This window comes from Penicillium argentinense (genome assembly GCF_028826775.1).
Source record: "Penicillium argentinense strain IBT 30761 chromosome Unknown utg000003l_segment0_segment0, whole genome shotgun sequence".
NCBI lineage: Eukaryota > Fungi > Ascomycota > Eurotiomycetes > Eurotiales > Aspergillaceae > Penicillium > Penicillium argentinense.
Window position 1 is genome coordinate 1,837,104 of NW_026622662.1, and position 18,275 is coordinate 1,855,378.

The following is an 18,275-nucleotide window of genomic DNA, read 5'->3' on the forward strand; positions in this document are numbered from 1 at the left end:
AGATTAGTTCGTAACTAATCTATTCTATCAAAGACAACCTGGTTTGCTTCAGAATTTTGATTCACCCATTAAATCCCAAAGAACCGCATGTCAAAGAATCTTTTCTGCTTTCGAGCGCCCAATATTCAGCCTCTCTGGCTATATTTTGCCCCTCCTCGCCCATTTTCTCTTTTTTGTTACCTCTCTACTGTCTTCGTTAACCCTCTCTCCATCAACACTATTCACCAACATACTCGTAAAACTTTTCATCGACCCTCTTTGTCAGTCCAATCATGCCCCCCATCTATGGCTCTGTTGTCCTGGACTCAGCCTTCGAATGGTATCTAAGGCAATCCAAAGCCCAGCTACAGCCTCCTATCTTGTTACAGGATGTATATGGAACTTTCAGATAACTATTCGCTATACTAACTCATACATCTACATTATATAATAGGTCAATGGTATTTACAATATCTACGATAAAGAGAGATATTGTCGTGCTCCAGGCTCTTGCATAGCAGTGAGTACCATGTCACTAACCTTTGATAGCCCTTGACTAATGATAGACTCAATACAACCCCACAAATAATCTTCAAAAGCATTATGCGAAAGAGAATCCTGAGATAGTTCTCGAGGAACGCCGTGCTGGCCGTCCATCTTTTGCTGTCCAGGCTACGGCTGTCGGTAAGTGAACCAACCAACTTGAATCTATTAGATAGCCAACCTCACCTTTAGTATGGTATACTAGCCTACGAGAGACCTAGAAAGCAAGGGATACTGCTGGACCTCGACGTCGGACTCCTCGGAGGCGAGATGGAAGAAAGTCTCTCCCAATATCCGGACTTCCATACTAGATGTAGAGGAGGACATGGATGATGGTTTTCTCTTAGCGTACTTCAGAAACCTCATCTACCGTTTCGGCGCGGGGCTATATAAGGAGACAGAGTGAATCAAATGTGATCAAAATGGAGTTTCGTACCACTGTACTTATAACTACTAGTAAATGGCCAGTGCTGTCGCCATTTGTTACTACGTAATACTAGTCATCTGGAATAGACCCACCTTGAACCAGCGCAAGATATATCTGACGTAGTACAAAACATGCAGGGGCCAATTGAAATCAAAATCAAATGTTTTTGAGCGCACAGATTATCCAATGCTTTCGAGAAAGGTTTACCTAAGTTTCCTGCAGCTTTGATTTAGAGGCAACTTGTAGATTGTGCATTGGCGATAAAAACCGCATTCCAGAGAGTCGCCGCGAAGTAACTCCATTTAACACATTTAGTTCTATGCAACGCCTTGAGAGAATGTTGAAAAATTCGTCAAACATGAAAACCAGATAAGATGAGTAGTGCAAAGACTAGGGTCGTAAACAAAAAAAAAAAAAAAAAAAAAGAAAAGCTGCAACGAACCCAAAAGGACTCGGCATCTAGTTCACCCAGGATATTTGAAGAACCATTGTTGCTTATGAAATGTTTTTGTCATGGTCACATCATTTGCAAACGCATTCAAGCCATGGCATGAGTGCGAGTCCATTCCTTCGCAGTCTGAATGGCAGCGGGCTCGTCATCTTTCCAACGCTGAGCAACATCATTGGCGAGAGGGTCGTCGGGGTTCGGAGCACCGAGGAGGGCCTGAATCGAGAGCAGGATCGTGCGTATCTGAAGAGCGGGGGACCAGTTGTCTTTTCGCGGACCGTCAGTACCTGCGTCACGAGTCTCTTCCAAATTGACGGGTTGGACTTACTCTTCAAGACATCCAAGCAGATACGGCCGAGACGATCAATGTTTGGATGGTAGATCTTGGTGAGGAAGCGAATCTTGGGAGGAGTCATGGGGTAATCATCGGGAAGGAAAAGTTCGAGACGGAAGATTCCACCTAAGTCAAAATGAGTTAGTTATCGTAGCCAAAAGGGAGGATCGACGTGTGTATTTACCCTCGTACGGAGACTGGGCCGGGCCGTGGATGGAAACATCGAAATAACGGAGGTTATCCTCGTGGGGAACGGCATTAATGCCCGGGACTCTGCAAGAATCACGTAAAGTTAGTCCGAAGGATCAGCATAAAAAGAGCGCGGGGGATGTCGTACGGTTCCGCCATCAGGCGCTCCGTTTCCTTAATAATGCGCTTCGGCAGGGCCATGTCGAATGCGTGTTGCCGTCTGGAAGCGATCGGATCGAGTTGGGACAGATTCGGACGTCTTTCGTAAGGATGAACGAACAGCGAATGTGTGTGCGTCGGGTGTCGATCTCCAGAAGGTGAGGAATGGACGGAAACTTGGAGTGTCAACAAAATGCGCAGACGCAACCAGAGGGGCTGCCTGCACCGCGGGGCTTTGCGGCGCCCCTGTAGGTCACATGCAGCACCGCCACCACTAGCCACAGCCGTTGCTCTCCGCGTTATCTCCTTTGAGGCACGCGAGCCACCGCTGCTGCTCCGCAACGATCAGCTCGAGGATCGAGTCCTCGCGATGCGACAAGCTGCAGCCCATGTGAGGTACCCTTGCGCATAGCCCCCGCGAACCCGCGACTTTGCGACGGCTCCGATTGGCCCGGTAAGGACCATACAGCCACGATGTCGAGCTCCATGGAGCCGCGGCCGCTGACATCGGCGTTCGAAAGCCCGACCTTCGATGAGGATAGCTCGATCCATGTGGAGCAGCCGGTCGGGTCCATGTCAATCTCGCCCTGTGGGCGAGATGTCGTGTTGGCCTCCAAGGAAGGTCTGCATGTCATTGACCTGGATTCGCCCTACTCTCCACCCCGCTATCTTCCTCATCACACGCCATGGGAGGTCGCCGATGTACAGTGGTCGCCCTTTGCGTCTCGCGACTACTGGGTCGTGAGTACGTCGAACCAGAAAGCCCTGGTCTGGAACCTAGCTATGAAGACCTGGCAGAACTCCATTGAACATGTGCTGCACGCCCACTCTCGTGCGATTACCGACATCAACTTCTCCGCCTTCCATCCGGACCTTCTCGCGACATGCGCCGTGGACAGTTTCGTACACTGTTGGGACCTGCGTACACCTTCTCGCCCGGCCATATCATTCTCGGATTGGTTTACTGGCGCTACCCAAGTCAAATGGAATCGTCAAGACCCCCATGTCATCGCCAGCTCCCACGATAGGTTCCTGCGGATCTGGGATGATCGAATGGGTGCATATCCTATTCGGTCCATTGAAGCACACGACACAAAAATTTACGGAGTCGATTGGAACCGTGTGCGACGAGGGGCGCTAGCTACTTGCTCGCTCGATAAGACCATCAAATTCTGGGATTATACCTCTGAAATGGACCTACCTGAGAAAATGATCAAAACCCCGTTCCCAGCGTGGCGGGCCCGAAATACACCTTTTGGATGGGGTGTGTTGGCCATGCCCCAGAGAGGAAATAGTGATCTTCATCTATACAGCCGACGGGCTGGCGATGGTGCCAACCCTGATGACGATTTGCCTCTGGTGCACAGCTTCCCGGGCCACAAAGGTCAGGTGAAGGAATTCCTCTGGCGGCCGCGTGGGGGTGTGACAGATGGAATCGACAATCGCGAGTTCCAGTTAGTAACTTGGGGAACCGATAAAAAACTTCGCCTGCACCGCGTGGATCCTGAAATTTTGGAACGGGTTGGATATGAGAAGGGGAAATCATTCATCTCGACTCGTAACGTGACTCGCTTGGGCGCTGTCTATCGAAGCTTCCGAGATGTCAACTCGGATCTAGACTTGGAAGACATTGAACCTGCCTCGTCTATTGTGCATCCTATCGCAAGCATTAATTACTCCGTTGGGCCGGGCATGAACGCCATATCAGTACCCCATAATCGTGGCTATACTCGACATACCCATGTGGATAATCGGATGGGCATGCAGCCACGCTCAAACCTGAGAGCCGACACCAACCCCATTGCCTGGATGCGTGGAGTGAAAATATCCGGCTGGGATATCGAGACACTGGGAGATGAGATCAGTCATGTGGGCGAGAAGTTTACGAAAGTTGCTTTCGAGTCTGTTGATGTCCGACAAAGAAAAATTACAATTTCACTGAATGGGCCCTGGGGAACGGATGGTGACTCGCTTTTCCTGAAAGTGGATATCAAATTCCCTACGAGCTACCCGAAATCCGCCATACCGACCTTTTCCTGCCAAAAGACTGCAGCCGTGACCGATGAACTGGCGGGGAGACTTACTGGAGAGCTTCGAACGATCGCCGAAACCTATATGTCCCGAAAACGCGGGTGTCTGGAAGGCGCTGTTCGCTATCTTCTGGGCGAGAGTACACTGGAAGAAAGCATCGCTTGGATATTGGGCGAAGCTGGCGAGAATGTCAAGTCTCCGGTCAACGACGACTTGGAGGGGGAGTCTAGTGACGAAGACGAAGTTGGCATGACACAGAGTCAAGAGTTGGGAATGAGTTCTGAACTGCTTCGTCCCGTGAATGCCAATGTCATGGTACCTGTCGCCAAAGCATGTGGTGCCCTGTGGGCGAATGACGGTCGCTTGATTTGCTTTTTCCCACCGAAGAAGGACAAGTCCACGGAGTTGTTTGACAACATCGGATTCAAAGAGATGAGCAGACTGTCGAGAACCGATAAAGTCTTTGAAGGATTCGGGCGCCTGCAGACTAGCTCGCCGGGTCCACGCATGAACGGAACAATTACGAGCACGGACGATGGGGCGTCCGATGATTCTGATGACTCGTACTCTGATGACTCTAGCTCATCAGGTTCGTCGTCAGATATTCTGTCCGGGCTGCCTACGCGATTCCAAGCACCACAAACTTGGCGCAGCGTCGGCAGTATCGGCATTTATCGACCACGGTCTACGGATCATTCTCAACGCTCCATCGGAGGTGCAGCAACCACTAAATCAACCGATGCACCGCGGAACATCGTTTCCATACATGACCTAAGCGATATCTTACCGGTCAGGAAGGAGCTCGCCAGCAAGTATCGGATTTGTGGTAAAGGTATTGACGTGTGCGCCCACAATGCTGCTGTCGCACTTGATGCTGGATACTACGAACTTGCTCAGATCTGGGGCCTCATAAAACTGGTCCTGCATGTCCGAAGGAAGCCAGGGTCTCCTAACGAGCCACGACTGGGATTGAAACGTGCCTTACCTGGGCACGAAGCGAATGCAAATCAAACTCTCGAGGACAACAGTCTTTACAAAGATCTGGCTGGAAGTGTGATTCGATGGGGCGATCACCCAATGGGGGAGTCACTGGCTTGTGCCAGCACTCTTTGATCATTTCGAACGGATTGGCGATATACAGATGGTCGCAATGCTCTCCTGTGTGCTTTTGGAAGCACACCACGAGGGCAAGCCCGAGAATAAGCCAGAACCCCAACCCGGCCTGCCGCCCCTCTCCATGGACGTCTCGTCGGTTGCATCGACCGTCCAAAACAAGTCGCAGCTCACCACTCCTGCTTCCTCTGTCCCGAGAGATTCACAACCTGTTCCACCTCACACATCTGCACGATCTTCGAGCGAAATTTGGCGTGTTGACTCTACTCCTCCATATTCGACTGGAACCACCCCTCCTTTTGTTTCTCGTCCGCGCGGAATCGCCGCCGACCGAAAGGCCTTGAGCCATAACGTCTCTCTTGCTGCCTCTCCTGAAGCATCTCAGCCGCGGAGTGGATCTGGATTCGGATCGGTGCTGGCATCGTCCTTATCTCGTTCATTTACATTCGGGCCATCGTCGGCGTCTCCCCCCGCGCACACTCTAAACAAGAAGAAGCCGAATCCGGAACAGGCCCCACGCTCTTCAGGTCTATCTAATGACAAGTCGCCCCTGGTGCCTGAAGTCCTGACGCCTGGCACGGAAAAGACCCAGTCTGATACTGAAAGCGATCGGTTACCGCAGCCAACAGAGCGTACAACACGATTCAAGGCCGTGTTTAAAAACCAAAGTGTATTCGACGGCGATGGCGACGATGATTTTGCTCCAGATTCCCTTCTTGACCGAAATAAGGAATGGCTGTACCGGTCGTACCGCGGTGCCTATGCCGACCTTTTATCGATCTGGGATTTGCCCGTGCAACAAAGCGAAGTCCTCAAGATCGGTGCAGTTGCCGACGCTGCCGAGGACATGCAAACCAGTCAATACTGGGGCAGCCATAGCTCGAAGATGACTTCGTTTCAAGAAACAGTTGTAGGGGACACTACGTCCGGCTTCGAGGGCCTTGGCTTCCAGCGTCATTGCGGTGATTGTGGTCATGCATTACAGATCTCTATTTTCACACCAGATCCTATAGTCCCCGATACCCCGTCCAAACGGAAGCGCACCAAAGCCTCTCAGCGGTGCCCGAACTGCAACCCACGCTCGCCTCTTCCAACAAAACTTCCCTGCGTGATCTGTGGCGAAGCGGTCGAAGGCATGCTGATTCCTTGTCTCAGCTGTGGCCATGTTAGCTGCTTCGAGTGCCACAACCGCTGGTTCCTTCATGACGGTGCCAGCCAGGATCACGTCTACAGAACTTCCGATAATTTCAGTCCCCCGTCTTGCCCGACTGGATGTGGCTGTTTCTGCTCCGAGCACATCGCAGCCAAAGTCCCCATGCCGGCGTGGGAGCCCCCGGCAACTGCCTCGCCGCGGATCAAAGAAACCCGCGCCGGCGCCAACCGGACCTACTCGCATGAGAAACGCCATCGACGCCGCCAGTCCGAACCCCCCGGTACGGAAACTACTGGAAATACCACGCCCACAGCGCGCCGGGGAGTGGGTCAGAATCAAGATGACCTTGATTTATGGCAGACGGCTTCGCCTTTTGCGTCGCTTGCCCGAGGCATGGGCGGTGGACTGAGTCAGGGTTTGCGGTCCAAGGACGATCGGAGAAAGAATCGGTCTGTGGCGATTACTACGCCTAAAGGGAAATGGAAATGATCTTTCCCGGTTGATGGCTGGGGTCTGGATGGCGTTTTCTGGGATTTGTTTTCTACGATATCCACTTTGTTTTTATCTTTGTCTTCTTATTCAGATACCATTTCGTTGCAATGTATGACTATAATATCATCTGCATTTGGCTATTTCTTTTCACATCCAAGTTTGACATGTGCATTTCCCTCTTGTCAAACATTGCGAAGGTGAAGATACTTTATTTTGATATTCTCCATAAAACAGCGGAGCCGGGCGAATCGTACACCAGTATGAAAGCCGGCAATGCCGCTTACGCCGATCCCCCACTTCCTCGAGACCCCTCCATCTCGAGCCAAAGTACGGACTAGTCCATGTTCTCAGGCTGTTCTGGTTAGGCGAAGGGGTGCCTGCGCAACGATCAGACTGTTTTGAGCACTGGCCTCCCCGGCAGGTCCCGGACAATGGTGGCGCACCAATCAAGGCTATAGGTACCTGACACTAAGACTTCAAGTTTATTTGAAGTGACTGCAGGGAGAAGTCTGGAAGTATAGGTAGATCCATTGGGGAGAACTACGAGGAAGAAATGATTGTCATAGCTTCATTAGGATGGTATCCCTCTATCGGAAAGAAGCAGAGAAGCAAAAGGCGCGAGAAGCTAATCTATGTTCGATCGCCACGCAAAACCACCGCCTAACCCATTTTCTAGTATCGGACTGCTGCACGCATGCGCTTACAGCTGCTTGTAGACGTGGTCCGCGGAGGTGACCTCGAGAACGTTCTTCTCCTTCTCCTTGGCGGCGTAGGTGACCTTGCCGTGGTCGATGACCAGGGCGTAGCGGTAGGTACGGCCCTCGGCATCGGCCCAGCCGATGGACTTGGAGAACTTGGCATCGGGGTCGGACAGGAAGAGCTGGAATTCGTTAGCATATGCAACCCTTTTGTTGGTGGTCGGAAGAACTTACAATGTCGTCGCCGGTGACACCGTTAGCCTTGCCCCAGGCGCTCATGACGTAGGCATCGTTGTAGGCCAGGACAGCGACGGCGTCGACGCCCTTGGCGCGGAGCTCAGGGAGCTTCTGGATGTACTCGGGGACGTGGTTGGCGGAGCAGACGGGGGTGAAGGCACCTGTAGGATGTGGCGGTCAGCGAGAGAACCTTGGGGGAAAGAGGGGTGCCGATTGCAGAATGCAGGGTGCAGATTGCGACGAGCGGGCAGAGAATTTGCGGAAGTGAAGTGGCGGTGACACGTACCGGGCAGAGCGAAGAGGATGACCTTCTTGTTGGCCCACTCCTTGGAGGCGTAGAAGTTGATGGGGATACCGCAAGAGGTGATCTCGCTGGACTCCTCGGACCAGGGGATATAGCTGGAGGGAGAAAGTGAGTTAGCCCATTGTCTCAGGATTGACGATGTTGGCGCGAGTGAGGCCACCGGGAAAGGGTGGGGTAGAAAATTTTCACGTACGAGAAGGTAACACCCTCGGGGAAGCTGTCGCCGGCCTTGAGAGACATGATGGTGGATATGTGTTTGGGTGAGAGAGAGAGAGAGTTGAAGAAGTTAAGTTGAAATACGTGAAGAGGAAGAGATTAAGTTGGGAGAAATGCTATTAATATGGAGCCGAGGGGCTCTGGGACGGGCTTACACATATCGGCCCATCGGGATCGCGCATATGACGAATGGTGGGACACGAATGGGCCTTATCCATGAGGTGATCCGAAGCAGAAAGATACCGAACCGCGTGGATATTACCAAGAAAGACCGAGCGAGAACCGGATAGAATGCCTAATTCCCGAGGTGTCGAGAGGGACCAGGTGATGTCAAGTCACGTGCGAGGGGCGTTGGCCGTTTCTGCCGGCTTGGGGGTGGGGCCGCCTTCCCAATTGAGGTCGCCGGGCCTGCCAAGCCGAGATGTTTTATTGGTGCCTGAGGCTTGTAAGTGGTGCCTCAGGCTGCCATCGGGACTGGGTTCCCGAGCCAATTCCGAGGCGATTCCCGACGAGCACTCGACCTCCGCCGCGCAAACATTCTCCGCGTTGCTGACCATCAAGCATGGATCGCAAATTTTCGAACCTGGGAAGTCCGAATGTAGACAGAAAAAGTCAAAAAAAGATGACCACAGCGGAAATCTTTGTTTCTGTCTTTCTGGGTTTCCAAGATGGACTTAGTCAGGCACCATGTTCACCTGGGGCAGTGAGCGGTTCCCATACTTCGCACCGGGAGGACCGCCGCAAACCTCCTCGCGTCCCGACAACGATCTTAAATGAAAATCGAACTATGTTTGTGTATAACTATCCCGAGCCCGAGCCCTACTCTAGGGTATTACCCAAGTCTCACGTCTTGTGACCCGGTGCAGCAGCATACCGGCCATCCTGCCGGTTCACAATCCGCCACCGTCCACTGGCTAGACGCCCCACGGCCGGCCGCCCTCCCGGGGATACATACGCGCAGCCATGGACCGGCATTGTCTTATCAAATCGATATCAACGAAAATTCCAATCTTTGGTACCCTACCTACCGCATCTGGACGGTGAACCCTACGATGGCCCGGGGAAGCTCCCCGCGGTCTGGTCACCTCCCGGGTGATAGCTGTGTCGGACAGGCGCCCGAAACCATGGGTGTAAGATAACGAGCTGCGCTGGCTTGGGCCATGGGACCGCGGGGAAGATGGGATGGGCGGGGTAGCAGAATATATGATAAATAAACTAGCTGGTACATGGTCAAGCAGCAAAGCTTTTTCTGAGTTATTGTCTCTTCACTCATCTGAGCTGTGCAATGACTCTCCGGCTCGCTGGAAAGCCCCTTGGTCCTCGCGCGGGTGATATCCTCGTCGGACAATGGACTATCCTCCCTAAACAGGCGTCGAATGGACCTATGGTTCAAAGGCGGTTTGCCTCGTCGCAATCGCAGCGTCGACCGGCTTCGACATTGCAGGTGCAAGCGGATGCTGCTCCTCAGACTGTTTCCTACCCCCTCTCTGTGATTCCTCTTCGGGTTCTGCTACGATCACTTCTCGTCGCCACCATCTCATCTAAGCCGCTCCTCCTCCACTCCTCTCTCTGGGTGATGTCCATTCTCTCCAAGCCCAATCGCGGGTTCTTGTTGAATGTCGACCGCAATCCTATCCTCCATGGCATTTTGAAGAAGACTTTTTACGAGCAATTCTGTGCTGGCGAGAATGCGGCCGAGACAAAAGCCACCATTAAGGAGCTGAAGAATATGGGATTCCGTGGTGTTATCATGACCTACGCCAAAGAAACTGTCTTTGACCACCGTACCAAAACCGAACAGGGCCTTGGTGTTGCTGCTCTGGAAAGTAAGCAGGCTGGTAAAGATTTGGACCCTGCCCTTTTCCGCTGTGCCAATATTGAGGCCTGGCGAAAGGGTACCATGGAGACTGTTGAGCAGTTGGAAGATGGAGATTACCTGGCTGTCAAGTATGTACCCTTCTTCTTATATCCTTGTTTTTTTTTTTTTTGGTTATATATATCTGACTCCTTCCAGGGTTACCGGGGCTGGTCCTACTGTTACCGAAGCCTTCTCCAAGGGTGAACTGCCACCCCAACAAATGATCGACGCCATGGACGAGATCGCCACCCGCTGCAAAGAACGTAAAGTGCGAATCCTCGTCGACGCCGAATCCCAACACTTCCAAACAGGCATCGCCCGCCTGACCCTCGACCTCATGCGCAAGTTCAACCGTGACGGCTACGCCGTCGTCTACAACACCTACCAAGCTTACCTCAAGAAGACCCCGGAAACACTAGCCCGACACCTCTCCGCAGCCCTGGAAGAAGGATTCACACTAGGCCTCAAGGTCGTCCGTGGCGCATACATGGCCTCCGACGAACGTTCCCTCATCCTCGACACAAAGCAACAAACCGATGACCAATATAACGGCATTGCGCAGGGCGCCCTCAAGCAGAATATTGGCGAGTTCGGCTCCACCAAGCCCTGGCCTTCTGTCAATCTTTTCCTTGCTAGCCATAACCGTGACAGTGTCATGTCTGCGCACCAGCTGCACAAGCAGCGGACCGCTGCTGGTCTTCCTACTGTTCCTGTTGGATTTGCTCAATTGCATGGCATGTCGGATGAGGTTAGTTTCTCGCTGCTACAACTTAAGGAAGCGGATGGGACTCCGGAGGTTTACAAGTGCTCGACCTGGGGTGGGATGGGTGAATGTTTGGCGTATCTTTTGCGCCGTGCGATTGAGAATCGGGATGCTGTGCTTCGTACGACTGATGAGTATAATGCGTTGAAGGCGGAGTTTGGAAGGAGGTTTAGATCGGCTTTCTCCTTTTCCACGCAGAAATAGGTTGCATAGATTACGAATTGAATCTACGAGTCATGTCTACCCACAACGTTCATCATCAACTACACAACCTCCGACATCCACAATCCCTCCCACCCCAACCCCCAACCCCCAAAGCACGACCTCCCGCTTAATCCACCATACAGTGTGTAGTTGTGGAGCAAGTCGCGCCTCGTCACACAAACAAAGCGAAACGCCGTGCACTACCGAGATAAAGTCAAGGTGGGACAAAACCGCACCAGATGACCAACGGGAGGCCTACCGATTGGGCCCACGTAAACAGGATTGCAACCGGTCGCATTTTCAAACCTTCGCCGCGGGTTCGCGGGTTGGCGGGTTTTGGCTCCTTGGGCGGTATCCCGATTCTAGTGGTGGGGGATGCATTGCCGTTTTGGGATGGGACTCCTCGCTGAAGTGGCGGTGTCTCGTCGCGGGTTGGGTGGTGGGGTAGTGATGGTTACATTGATTTTTCTGTGTGATTAGGAAGGGTGATTTTGTTATTTTTGTTTTTTAGAAGAGGTTCTTTAAATTGTGGTGGTGCGAATTGGGTGTTCAATAAATGCGGATGAGGCTCTATTTTGGGACTAGTGGGTTCGGAATAATTGAGCAGTTGATTGGATGAGGGCAGCTACAGTTATTAAAAATTTCCCAAGCAGGAACTATAGACAGAACTACGCAAAGCTACTTGGTAGATTATTCAAATAAAAATGAATGCATTGCAGCTTTTTAATAAACTCCAAATAGAAATCTAATGTGCATCAACTATACAATTCCAAGACTTGCTCTCAATCTTACTCATGACGCGTCATAAACTTAGTGGTTGCTGGGATAAGTGAATCCAGTCTGGGGGAAGAACTCCTCCTTAATCAAGCGCGGGCTGGTGAAGCGGCGCAGGACATCGGAGCTACCAGCCTTGTCGTTGGTACCGCTGGCACGAGCACCACCGAAGGATTGCTGGCCGATGAGGGCGGCAGTGGTCTTGCAGTCTGAAAGGTTTGTTAGAATTATTTTCAACCGAGAATTTTTGGGAGTGGACTTACTGATGTAGAAGTTACCGGCAGAGTAGCGGAGAGCATCCTCAGCTTCGCGGATGACCTTGCGGTCCTGAGCGAAGACGGCGCCGGTCAGGGCCAGACCGCCGCCGGCCTCGTCGACCTTCTTCAGGGTCGAGGACCACTCGGCATCGGGGTAGACGTAGACGGCCAGGACAGGGCCAAAGATCTCCTCGTTGAAGAGCTGGTGGTCGGGGGAATCGACCTGGTAGACGGTCGGGTGGACGTAGTATCCGACGGAGCCGTCGTAGGTGCCACCGGCCAGAAGCTTGATGGAGGGGTCCTTGTTGCTTCGGTCGATGATGGAGGTGATCTTGTCGAAGGAGCGGGAGTGGATGACCGGTCCCATGAAGGCCTCAAGGTTCTTGTCTGGGTTGCCGATGGTGATCTCCTTGACGCCAGCCTTGAGGCCAGTAAGGAACTCCTCGGCCCGAGACTCGGGCAGGTACACGCGCGAGGTGGCAGAGCACTTCTGGCCCTGGTATTCGAAGGCACCGCGGATGGTGTGGTTCACGGCGCTGGGGATGTCGGCTGTGGGGTGGATCAAGTGGAAGTTCTTGCCGCTGGTCTCGGCGACGACGCGGGGGAATTCGCGGTAGGTCTTGTTGGCGATGCCCTCGCCGATGCGGCCGTAGAGGGAGCGGAAGACGTCCGAGGAACCGATGAAGTTCAGACCGGCAAAGTCGCGGTGGGAGAGAGCGACGTCGTTGATGGTCTCAGGCTCACCAGTGACGAATTGGATGACGTTGGGAGGGAGACCGGCTTCGCGGAGGATCTTGTAGATGATGCTGCTGGCGTAGACGTTGGAGGGAGAGGGCTTCCAGATCACCACGTTACCCATCAGGGCGGGTGCAGAGATCAAGTTACCACCCAGCGCGGTGAAGTTGAAGGGGAGATGGAGTAGACGAAGCCCTCCAGAGGACGGTAGTCCAGACGACTGGGAATTTGTTAGTCAATTGCCTCTTGACTGATTCATAGAGAGTATCTTACCTCCACATGCCGTCGCTACCGCGAGTAGGCTGTCTCTCGAGGATCTCAGCAGCATAGTTGCAGTTGAGGCGGAAAAAGTCCGCCAGCTCCGCGGCGGCATCAATTTCACCTTGCCAGATGTTCTTGCCCTGGCCCAGCATCGTCGCGGCAATCAGCTCATAGCGGTACTTGCCCGTCACCAGCTCGGCGGCCTTGAGGAAGATGGCCGCTCGGTCCACGAAGGGCGTCTCCTCCCAGTCTTTCTTTGCGTCCAGCGCAGCCTGGATCGCAGCCTGGGTCTGCTCCTTGGTGGCGAGGGGGTAGTTGGTGAAGACGGTCTCGTGCTCCGCGGGGAGAGGCTGGTCCCACGACTTGGCCGACTTCTGGGCCTGGCCATTGTAGACAATGTTGCTCTGGACCGGGAGTTGGGCCCGGAGCTTGACGAGAGCTTCCTCGAGCTTCACGCGCTCCTCGGAGCCTTTCTTGTACAGCGGCTGGACACGATGTCATTAGTACAAGCTTCTTTTGCACATTGCGGCCGAGGCATGCTCACGTTGGGCTCATTGCGAGGGTCTGGGAGACGGAAGGGCGAAGTCGCCTTGCCGCGCAGCTGGAGGAATGGGCGCGCAGGGCTCACACGCAGACGAGGAGCAAAGGATCGTGCAGTGCGCAGGTTCATAAGAGTAGAGGAGGACATGGCGATGGAGGAGGGGAGGATGAACTGCTGTCAACATCTCGGCGACCACGCGACCTTTATTCAGATGCTGTTCGCCATAGTCGGAAGCATCGCCGATGGCCCGGAGCTACCCCGCCACTGTCGCTGGGAGTTGGGGCCGCGGAGAAGCGCGCGGAGGAGGAACAATGGTGGGGATGCAGCGTCGGGACGTTGGCCCGATGCGCATCCACACAGTCTGGTGCAGGTGATAACAGTCCCATCAAGTAAAAGAAAACCCCTCTTCGGTCCCAATGACCGAGATCCCGTTGGATGCCTCCCTAGGGTATCTTAGGGTAGGGTACAGCTCTGACCGACTCGTAAGTCATCTACCCTGGTAAGGTAGTGTAGAGTTGAGTCTGCTTCCTCCCAGCATGGAAACATGGCGATGCAGCATCGATCAGACGAGCAACACGATCTGTGGACGAGATCGCTCTTCAGTCGTCTAGTCGCAGACACAGGTGCTGCAACACTTTCCGCGACCCTCGTGGCACCCGCAGTGACAATTATCGACCGGTGGGTTTTGTCCTGTTATCTTTTCCCGTCTTGACATGAGTTGGTGTAGAGGTATAGATCTAATAGATCTAACCGTCGCAGCGCGCTCGTGGAGAAATCCCTCCTCAACCAATCTCTCCTCCACGGCCTCCGCAACCATGCCGTCGCAGCCCTCAAGAATCCCGCACGATTCACATTCCAGCTGCCCTTCGGCCTCATCTGGGTCCTCTACGCAGCAACCTTCACTGTCGCCAACACCACCGACACCATCGGCCATGCCATGAAAGCGCCCGCCACAAGTATGATCACCTTCCTCTCCACGACGGCAGTCAACGTCCCACTAGGCGTGTGGAAGGACATGCGCTTTGCCCAGATCTTCGGCACACAGCGTGCCCCCGTCGCTGCGGGCGCCGTGGACGTCGCACGCCCGGTGCTGGTACAGAACCGCGCCGTCGCCCGCGCCGCGACGGCCATCTTTCTCCTGCGTGATAGCGTGACGATCTTCGGGTCGTTTACGCTGGCCCCGCGGCTTTCGGCGGCCATTCCGGATAGTCTTGCGACGCACCCGCATGCGAAGCCGGTTATTACGCAGTTGAGTGTGCCGGCTTTGACGCAGTTGGTTGCCACGCCGGTGCATTTGCTTGGGCTGGATTTGTATATGCGGCAGCAGGCGGTGCCGTTTGTGGATCGCGTGAAGCATTCGCAGCGGTATTTGGCATCGTCGACGGTTACGAGATGTATTCGGATTATTCCGGCGTTTGGGTTTGGGTGTCTGGCGAATATGGAGTTTAGGGAGATGTTTCATGAGAAGGTGGGAGAGAAGTAGAAGAAGTGGAAGGGAAAGAGGAATGTGTCATGATCTATTTTAGTCTTGTCTAGCATTTTGAATCACTATAGAGCATTGATCCCATCGAGACTGCCGTGATTGTACACAATGTACCATGAGAGTATACTATCCTTTTCTAACGCCGAGTGTCATTAACATGCTCCTGCGTCTCCATCAGCCGCGCCAAAGTAACAGCCTCACGCAACGCCCGTCCCACCGAGCCTCGCACGCCCGCCTCCTCCATAACCATCAATCCGCCAATCGTACAGCCCTCAGGCGAGGTCCCCTGATCCTTCAGCAGAGCCGGATGCATCCCACTCTGCAACATCGCCGCGGTCCCTTGCATAGACTGGAAAATCATCGTATGCGCCAGCTCGCGCGGCACTCCCACCGCCACCGCTGCATCGATCATGGCATCGCAGATAACCGCGAACATCGCCGGCGTCGACCCGCCCACGGCCGTCGTGGCGTTCATCAGCTTCGGGTCAATTTGGACCGCCTTACCGATCTGCTCGAAGATCGCCGTCGTGATTTGCAGGTAGTGCTCCGGCGGCGCGGGCTCCGAGACCTCGATGGCTGTCAGAGATTGCGAGACTTGCGCTGCGATGTTGGGGAGTGTCCGCACCACCCAGGCGCGGTTGGCTTTGTTGGCGTTCGTCGTGGCGCTGCCGTAGATGGTTTCTTCGAGTTTCTGCCGCGTCCAGCCGGCTGCGATGCTGATGATCAGCTTGTTCTCTAGTGCCTCTCGGAGCCCGTGCTGCGTCAAGACGGATTCGATGTCTGCTGGGTCGACGCCGAGGATCACCACGTCCGCGTCACGCACTGCGCGGGCGTTGTCCCCGCGTTTGATGGATAGTTTGGAGAGGTGTTCTGGGAACCGCGCGGCGAGTTTTTCCTCGGTGGCTTGGCTGCGCACGCAGGCGATAAATTGGGTGAAGAGGGCGTCGCTTTGCTTCCCATTGAGCAGGCTGTCGAGGATGGCACCTCCCAGGTTTCCTGGTGGGGTCACTAAGAGCTATGCGGCGATAACAGCTGCAGCACTGAAGTGTTGGATTTACTCACCACATCCAAGGAGGCACAGGGTCGTGAACTTGGCGTCAGTCATGATGCTGGTGATGCGAATGCTGCTGCTTGAGTCTCGTGTCTCGTAATTCAGATAGTATGTTACAGGGAATCAAGCAGCTCGAGAAATTTGCTTCCCCGCAGAAGCAGCTCGGCCGGCCGTCCGATGTTGTCTGCGCGGTGGAGACGAGGCTGCTCCACTCGGCTGGTCTTCCGGTGATAAACAATTGGGACACCACCTTAAGCTGCACTAAATTGTACTAGGGCGAGATCGCGACAAGAAACCCGGCGTCGCATGATAGACCGATTCCGGGACCGAGCTGGCAGGTTGACAGGGTATATATGATGTCGGGCGCGGGGCAGCTGGCTGGATAATTTCCCATTACCTAGGTACCCTCAGGTATTCCACCATGGTCTCCAAGTCGGATCCCATCATCATCGTCGGCGGCGGCGCCTTCGGTCTCTCCACCGCATTGCATCTCGCGCAAAAGGGCTACACCAATGTCTCGGTATACGACAAGGACGACCACATTCCCCCCGCTGGTCGGCCGCCAACGACCTGAACAAGATCGTGCGTGCCGAGTATGAGGATCCGTTCTACACGGATTTGACCATTGTATGTCCAACACCCCCACCACCTCATATTTACCCTCGTGGCTCACGCGTAGAGGTAGAAAGCCATCTCCGCCTGGAAGACCCCCCTCTTCGCCCCTTACTTCCACCAAACCGGCTTCCTGCACTGCGTCTCCGGCGAAGCCCCGGAAAAGGCCGTCGGCACCCTGAACAGATTCCGCGCCTCCGCCGAGCGCAATTCCCAAATCAAGCCGCACGTCGTCCCCATCCAGCACTCCGAGGACGCTCGGCAGGCGTGCTGGCAGCTAGACGGCCCCATGGCCGGGTGGCATGGGTACCTCAACCGTTTCGACGGATATGCCCACTCGGGCGCCGCGCTCGCGGGCGTATACCGCGCTGCACAGGCGGCGGGTGTGCGGTTTTTCCTGGGCGAGCGGAATGGCGCCGTAGAGGAAATTGTGTATGTCTCCAAGTTGGAGGGAAAGAAGGCTGCTGGTATCCGCACTAAGAACGGTCGCTTCCACCCTTCTTCGCTGGTTATTGTTGCTGCTGGCGCTGGTGTTGGTCGGCTTGTGCCGCAGCTGGGTCAGACGGTTGTTGCGAAATCGTGGTCGGTTGCTCATGTTCATCTGTCCGATGAAGAGACGTCTGCCCTGCGTGGTATCCCTGTCACCTACGCGCGTGATTTGGGATTCTTCTTCGAGCCTGACCCCAAGACCAACTTGCTGAAGATGTGCCCGATGGGCGGAGGCTACATCAACACCGATCCCAAGACGGGTGTCTCGCATGCGCCCGAGTCGCTGAAGGAAAGCGCTTTCCTCCCGCAGGAAGATGAGACACAGTTGCGCAAGTTGCTGGCGCAGACTCTGCCCTCGCTGGCGGATCGGCCGTTCGTGCAGAAGTCGCTGTGCTGGTTTGCCGATACCAGTGACTCGGATTTCATCATTGATTATATCCCCGGTATGTCGGACTCGATTATTGTCATGTCGGGCGACTCGGGCCATGGATTTAAGATGTTCCCCATCGTCGGCTCGTGGGTGACGGATATGCTGGAGGCGCCGGGTGCGCAGCAGCCTGTTGCTCGTTGGCGATGGAAGCAGCCCCCGTCGCAGGGGAAGAAGGGCGATTGGGGTGGTGATGTGAGTTGGCGGGTTGGAGAGACCAAGGAGTTAGCGGCGATTCTGCCGCCCAAGGCCTCGAAGCTATAGATGCATGTTACTGTACATTTAGAAGTTCAATATTCCTGCAGATCCATCAGAATCGAAAAAATTTTCTATAAGTTTTTTGAATGATCTCTCCATCTAAATTCTAAATTCCGGTTTATTTGTCATCCGACAAGGTTGAGGCATGCAAGTCTTAAGCATTCCATAGCCGGTGCTTCTCATATGCACGAAGCCGCTGCTGAGCTGGCAGAAACAAGACCAATGAATCTCAGAGAGAT

General features: G+C 54.1%; 10 protein-coding genes across 10 annotated transcripts; 6 read left to right on the top strand and 4 right to left on the bottom strand.

Moving 5' to 3' along the window:
* Positions 1-272: 272 nt before the first annotated feature.
* Positions 273-928, top strand: N7532_002799 (uncharacterized protein; the record flags this gene model as incomplete). Its single annotated transcript, XM_056615293.1, has 3 exons — positions 273-371; positions 579-663; positions 744-928. 3 exons carry the CDS (start codon positions 273-275, stop codon positions 926-928), a joined length of 369 nt encoding a protein of 122 aa, XP_056478265.1.
* Positions 929-1,487: 559 nt separating this feature from the next.
* Positions 1,488-2,121, bottom strand: N7532_002800 (E2 ubiquitin-conjugating protein UBC13; the record flags this gene model as incomplete). Its single annotated transcript, XM_056615294.1, has 4 exons — positions 1,488-1,684; positions 1,726-1,857; positions 1,916-2,004; positions 2,069-2,121. 4 exons carry the CDS (start codon positions 2,119-2,121, stop codon positions 1,488-1,490), a joined length of 471 nt encoding a protein of 156 aa, XP_056478266.1.
* Positions 2,122-2,553: 432 nt separating this feature from the next.
* N7532_002801 (Mtc5p) lies at positions 2,554-5,223 on the top strand (the record flags this gene model as incomplete). Its single annotated transcript, XM_056615295.1, has 1 exon — positions 2,554-5,223. One exon carries the CDS (start codon positions 2,554-2,556, stop codon positions 5,221-5,223), a length of 2,670 nt encoding a protein of 889 aa, XP_056478267.1.
* A 28-nt stretch (positions 5,224-5,251) lies between these two features.
* N7532_002802 (uncharacterized protein) lies at positions 5,252-6,865 on the top strand (the record flags this gene model as incomplete). Its single annotated transcript, XM_056615296.1, has 1 exon — positions 5,252-6,865. One exon carries the CDS (start codon positions 5,252-5,254, stop codon positions 6,863-6,865), a length of 1,614 nt encoding a protein of 537 aa, XP_056478268.1.
* A 703-nt stretch (positions 6,866-7,568) lies between these two features.
* On the bottom strand, positions 7,569-8,347 carry N7532_002803 (peroxiredoxin family protein; the record flags this gene model as incomplete). Its single annotated transcript, XM_056615297.1, has 4 exons — positions 7,569-7,748; positions 7,801-7,964; positions 8,090-8,202; positions 8,301-8,347. 4 exons carry the CDS (start codon positions 8,345-8,347, stop codon positions 7,569-7,571), a joined length of 504 nt encoding a protein of 167 aa, XP_056478269.1.
* Positions 8,348-9,608: 1,261 nt separating this feature from the next.
* N7532_002804 (proline dehydrogenase family protein) lies at positions 9,609-11,148 on the top strand (the record flags this gene model as incomplete). Its single annotated transcript, XM_056615298.1, has 2 exons — positions 9,609-10,270; positions 10,338-11,148. The coding sequence occupies 2 exons, from the start codon at positions 9,609-9,611 to the stop codon at positions 11,146-11,148; spliced, it is 1,473 nt and encodes a 490-aa protein (XP_056478270.1).
* Positions 11,149-11,958: 810 nt separating this feature from the next.
* N7532_002805 (uncharacterized protein) lies at positions 11,959-13,863 on the bottom strand (the record flags this gene model as incomplete). Its single annotated transcript, XM_056615299.1, has 5 exons — positions 11,959-12,131; positions 12,186-13,014; positions 13,065-13,134; positions 13,188-13,660; positions 13,720-13,863. The coding sequence occupies 5 exons, from the start codon at positions 13,861-13,863 to the stop codon at positions 11,959-11,961; spliced, it is 1,689 nt and encodes a 562-aa protein (XP_056478271.1).
* A 397-nt stretch (positions 13,864-14,260) lies between these two features.
* N7532_002806 (uncharacterized protein) lies at positions 14,261-15,199 on the top strand (the record flags this gene model as incomplete). Its single annotated transcript, XM_056615300.1, has 2 exons — positions 14,261-14,394; positions 14,476-15,199. The coding sequence occupies 2 exons, from the start codon at positions 14,261-14,263 to the stop codon at positions 15,197-15,199; spliced, it is 858 nt and encodes a 285-aa protein (XP_056478272.1).
* A 136-nt stretch (positions 15,200-15,335) lies between these two features.
* On the bottom strand, positions 15,336-16,304 carry N7532_002807 (pyrroline-5-carboxylate reductase family protein; the record flags this gene model as incomplete). The annotated part of the gene is made up of 2 exons (XM_056615301.1): positions 15,336-16,207; positions 16,262-16,304. The coding sequence occupies 2 exons, from the start codon at positions 16,302-16,304 to the stop codon at positions 15,336-15,338; spliced, it is 915 nt and encodes a 304-aa protein (XP_056478273.1).
* Positions 16,305-16,671: 367 nt separating this feature from the next.
* On the top strand, positions 16,672-18,042 carry N7532_002808 (NAD(P)/FAD-dependent oxidoreductase; the record flags this gene model as incomplete). Its single annotated transcript, XM_056615302.1, has 2 exons — positions 16,672-16,804; positions 16,940-18,042. 2 exons carry the CDS (start codon positions 16,672-16,674, stop codon positions 18,040-18,042), a joined length of 1,236 nt encoding a protein of 411 aa, XP_056478274.1.
* Between the last annotated feature and the right edge of the window lie 233 nt (positions 18,043-18,275).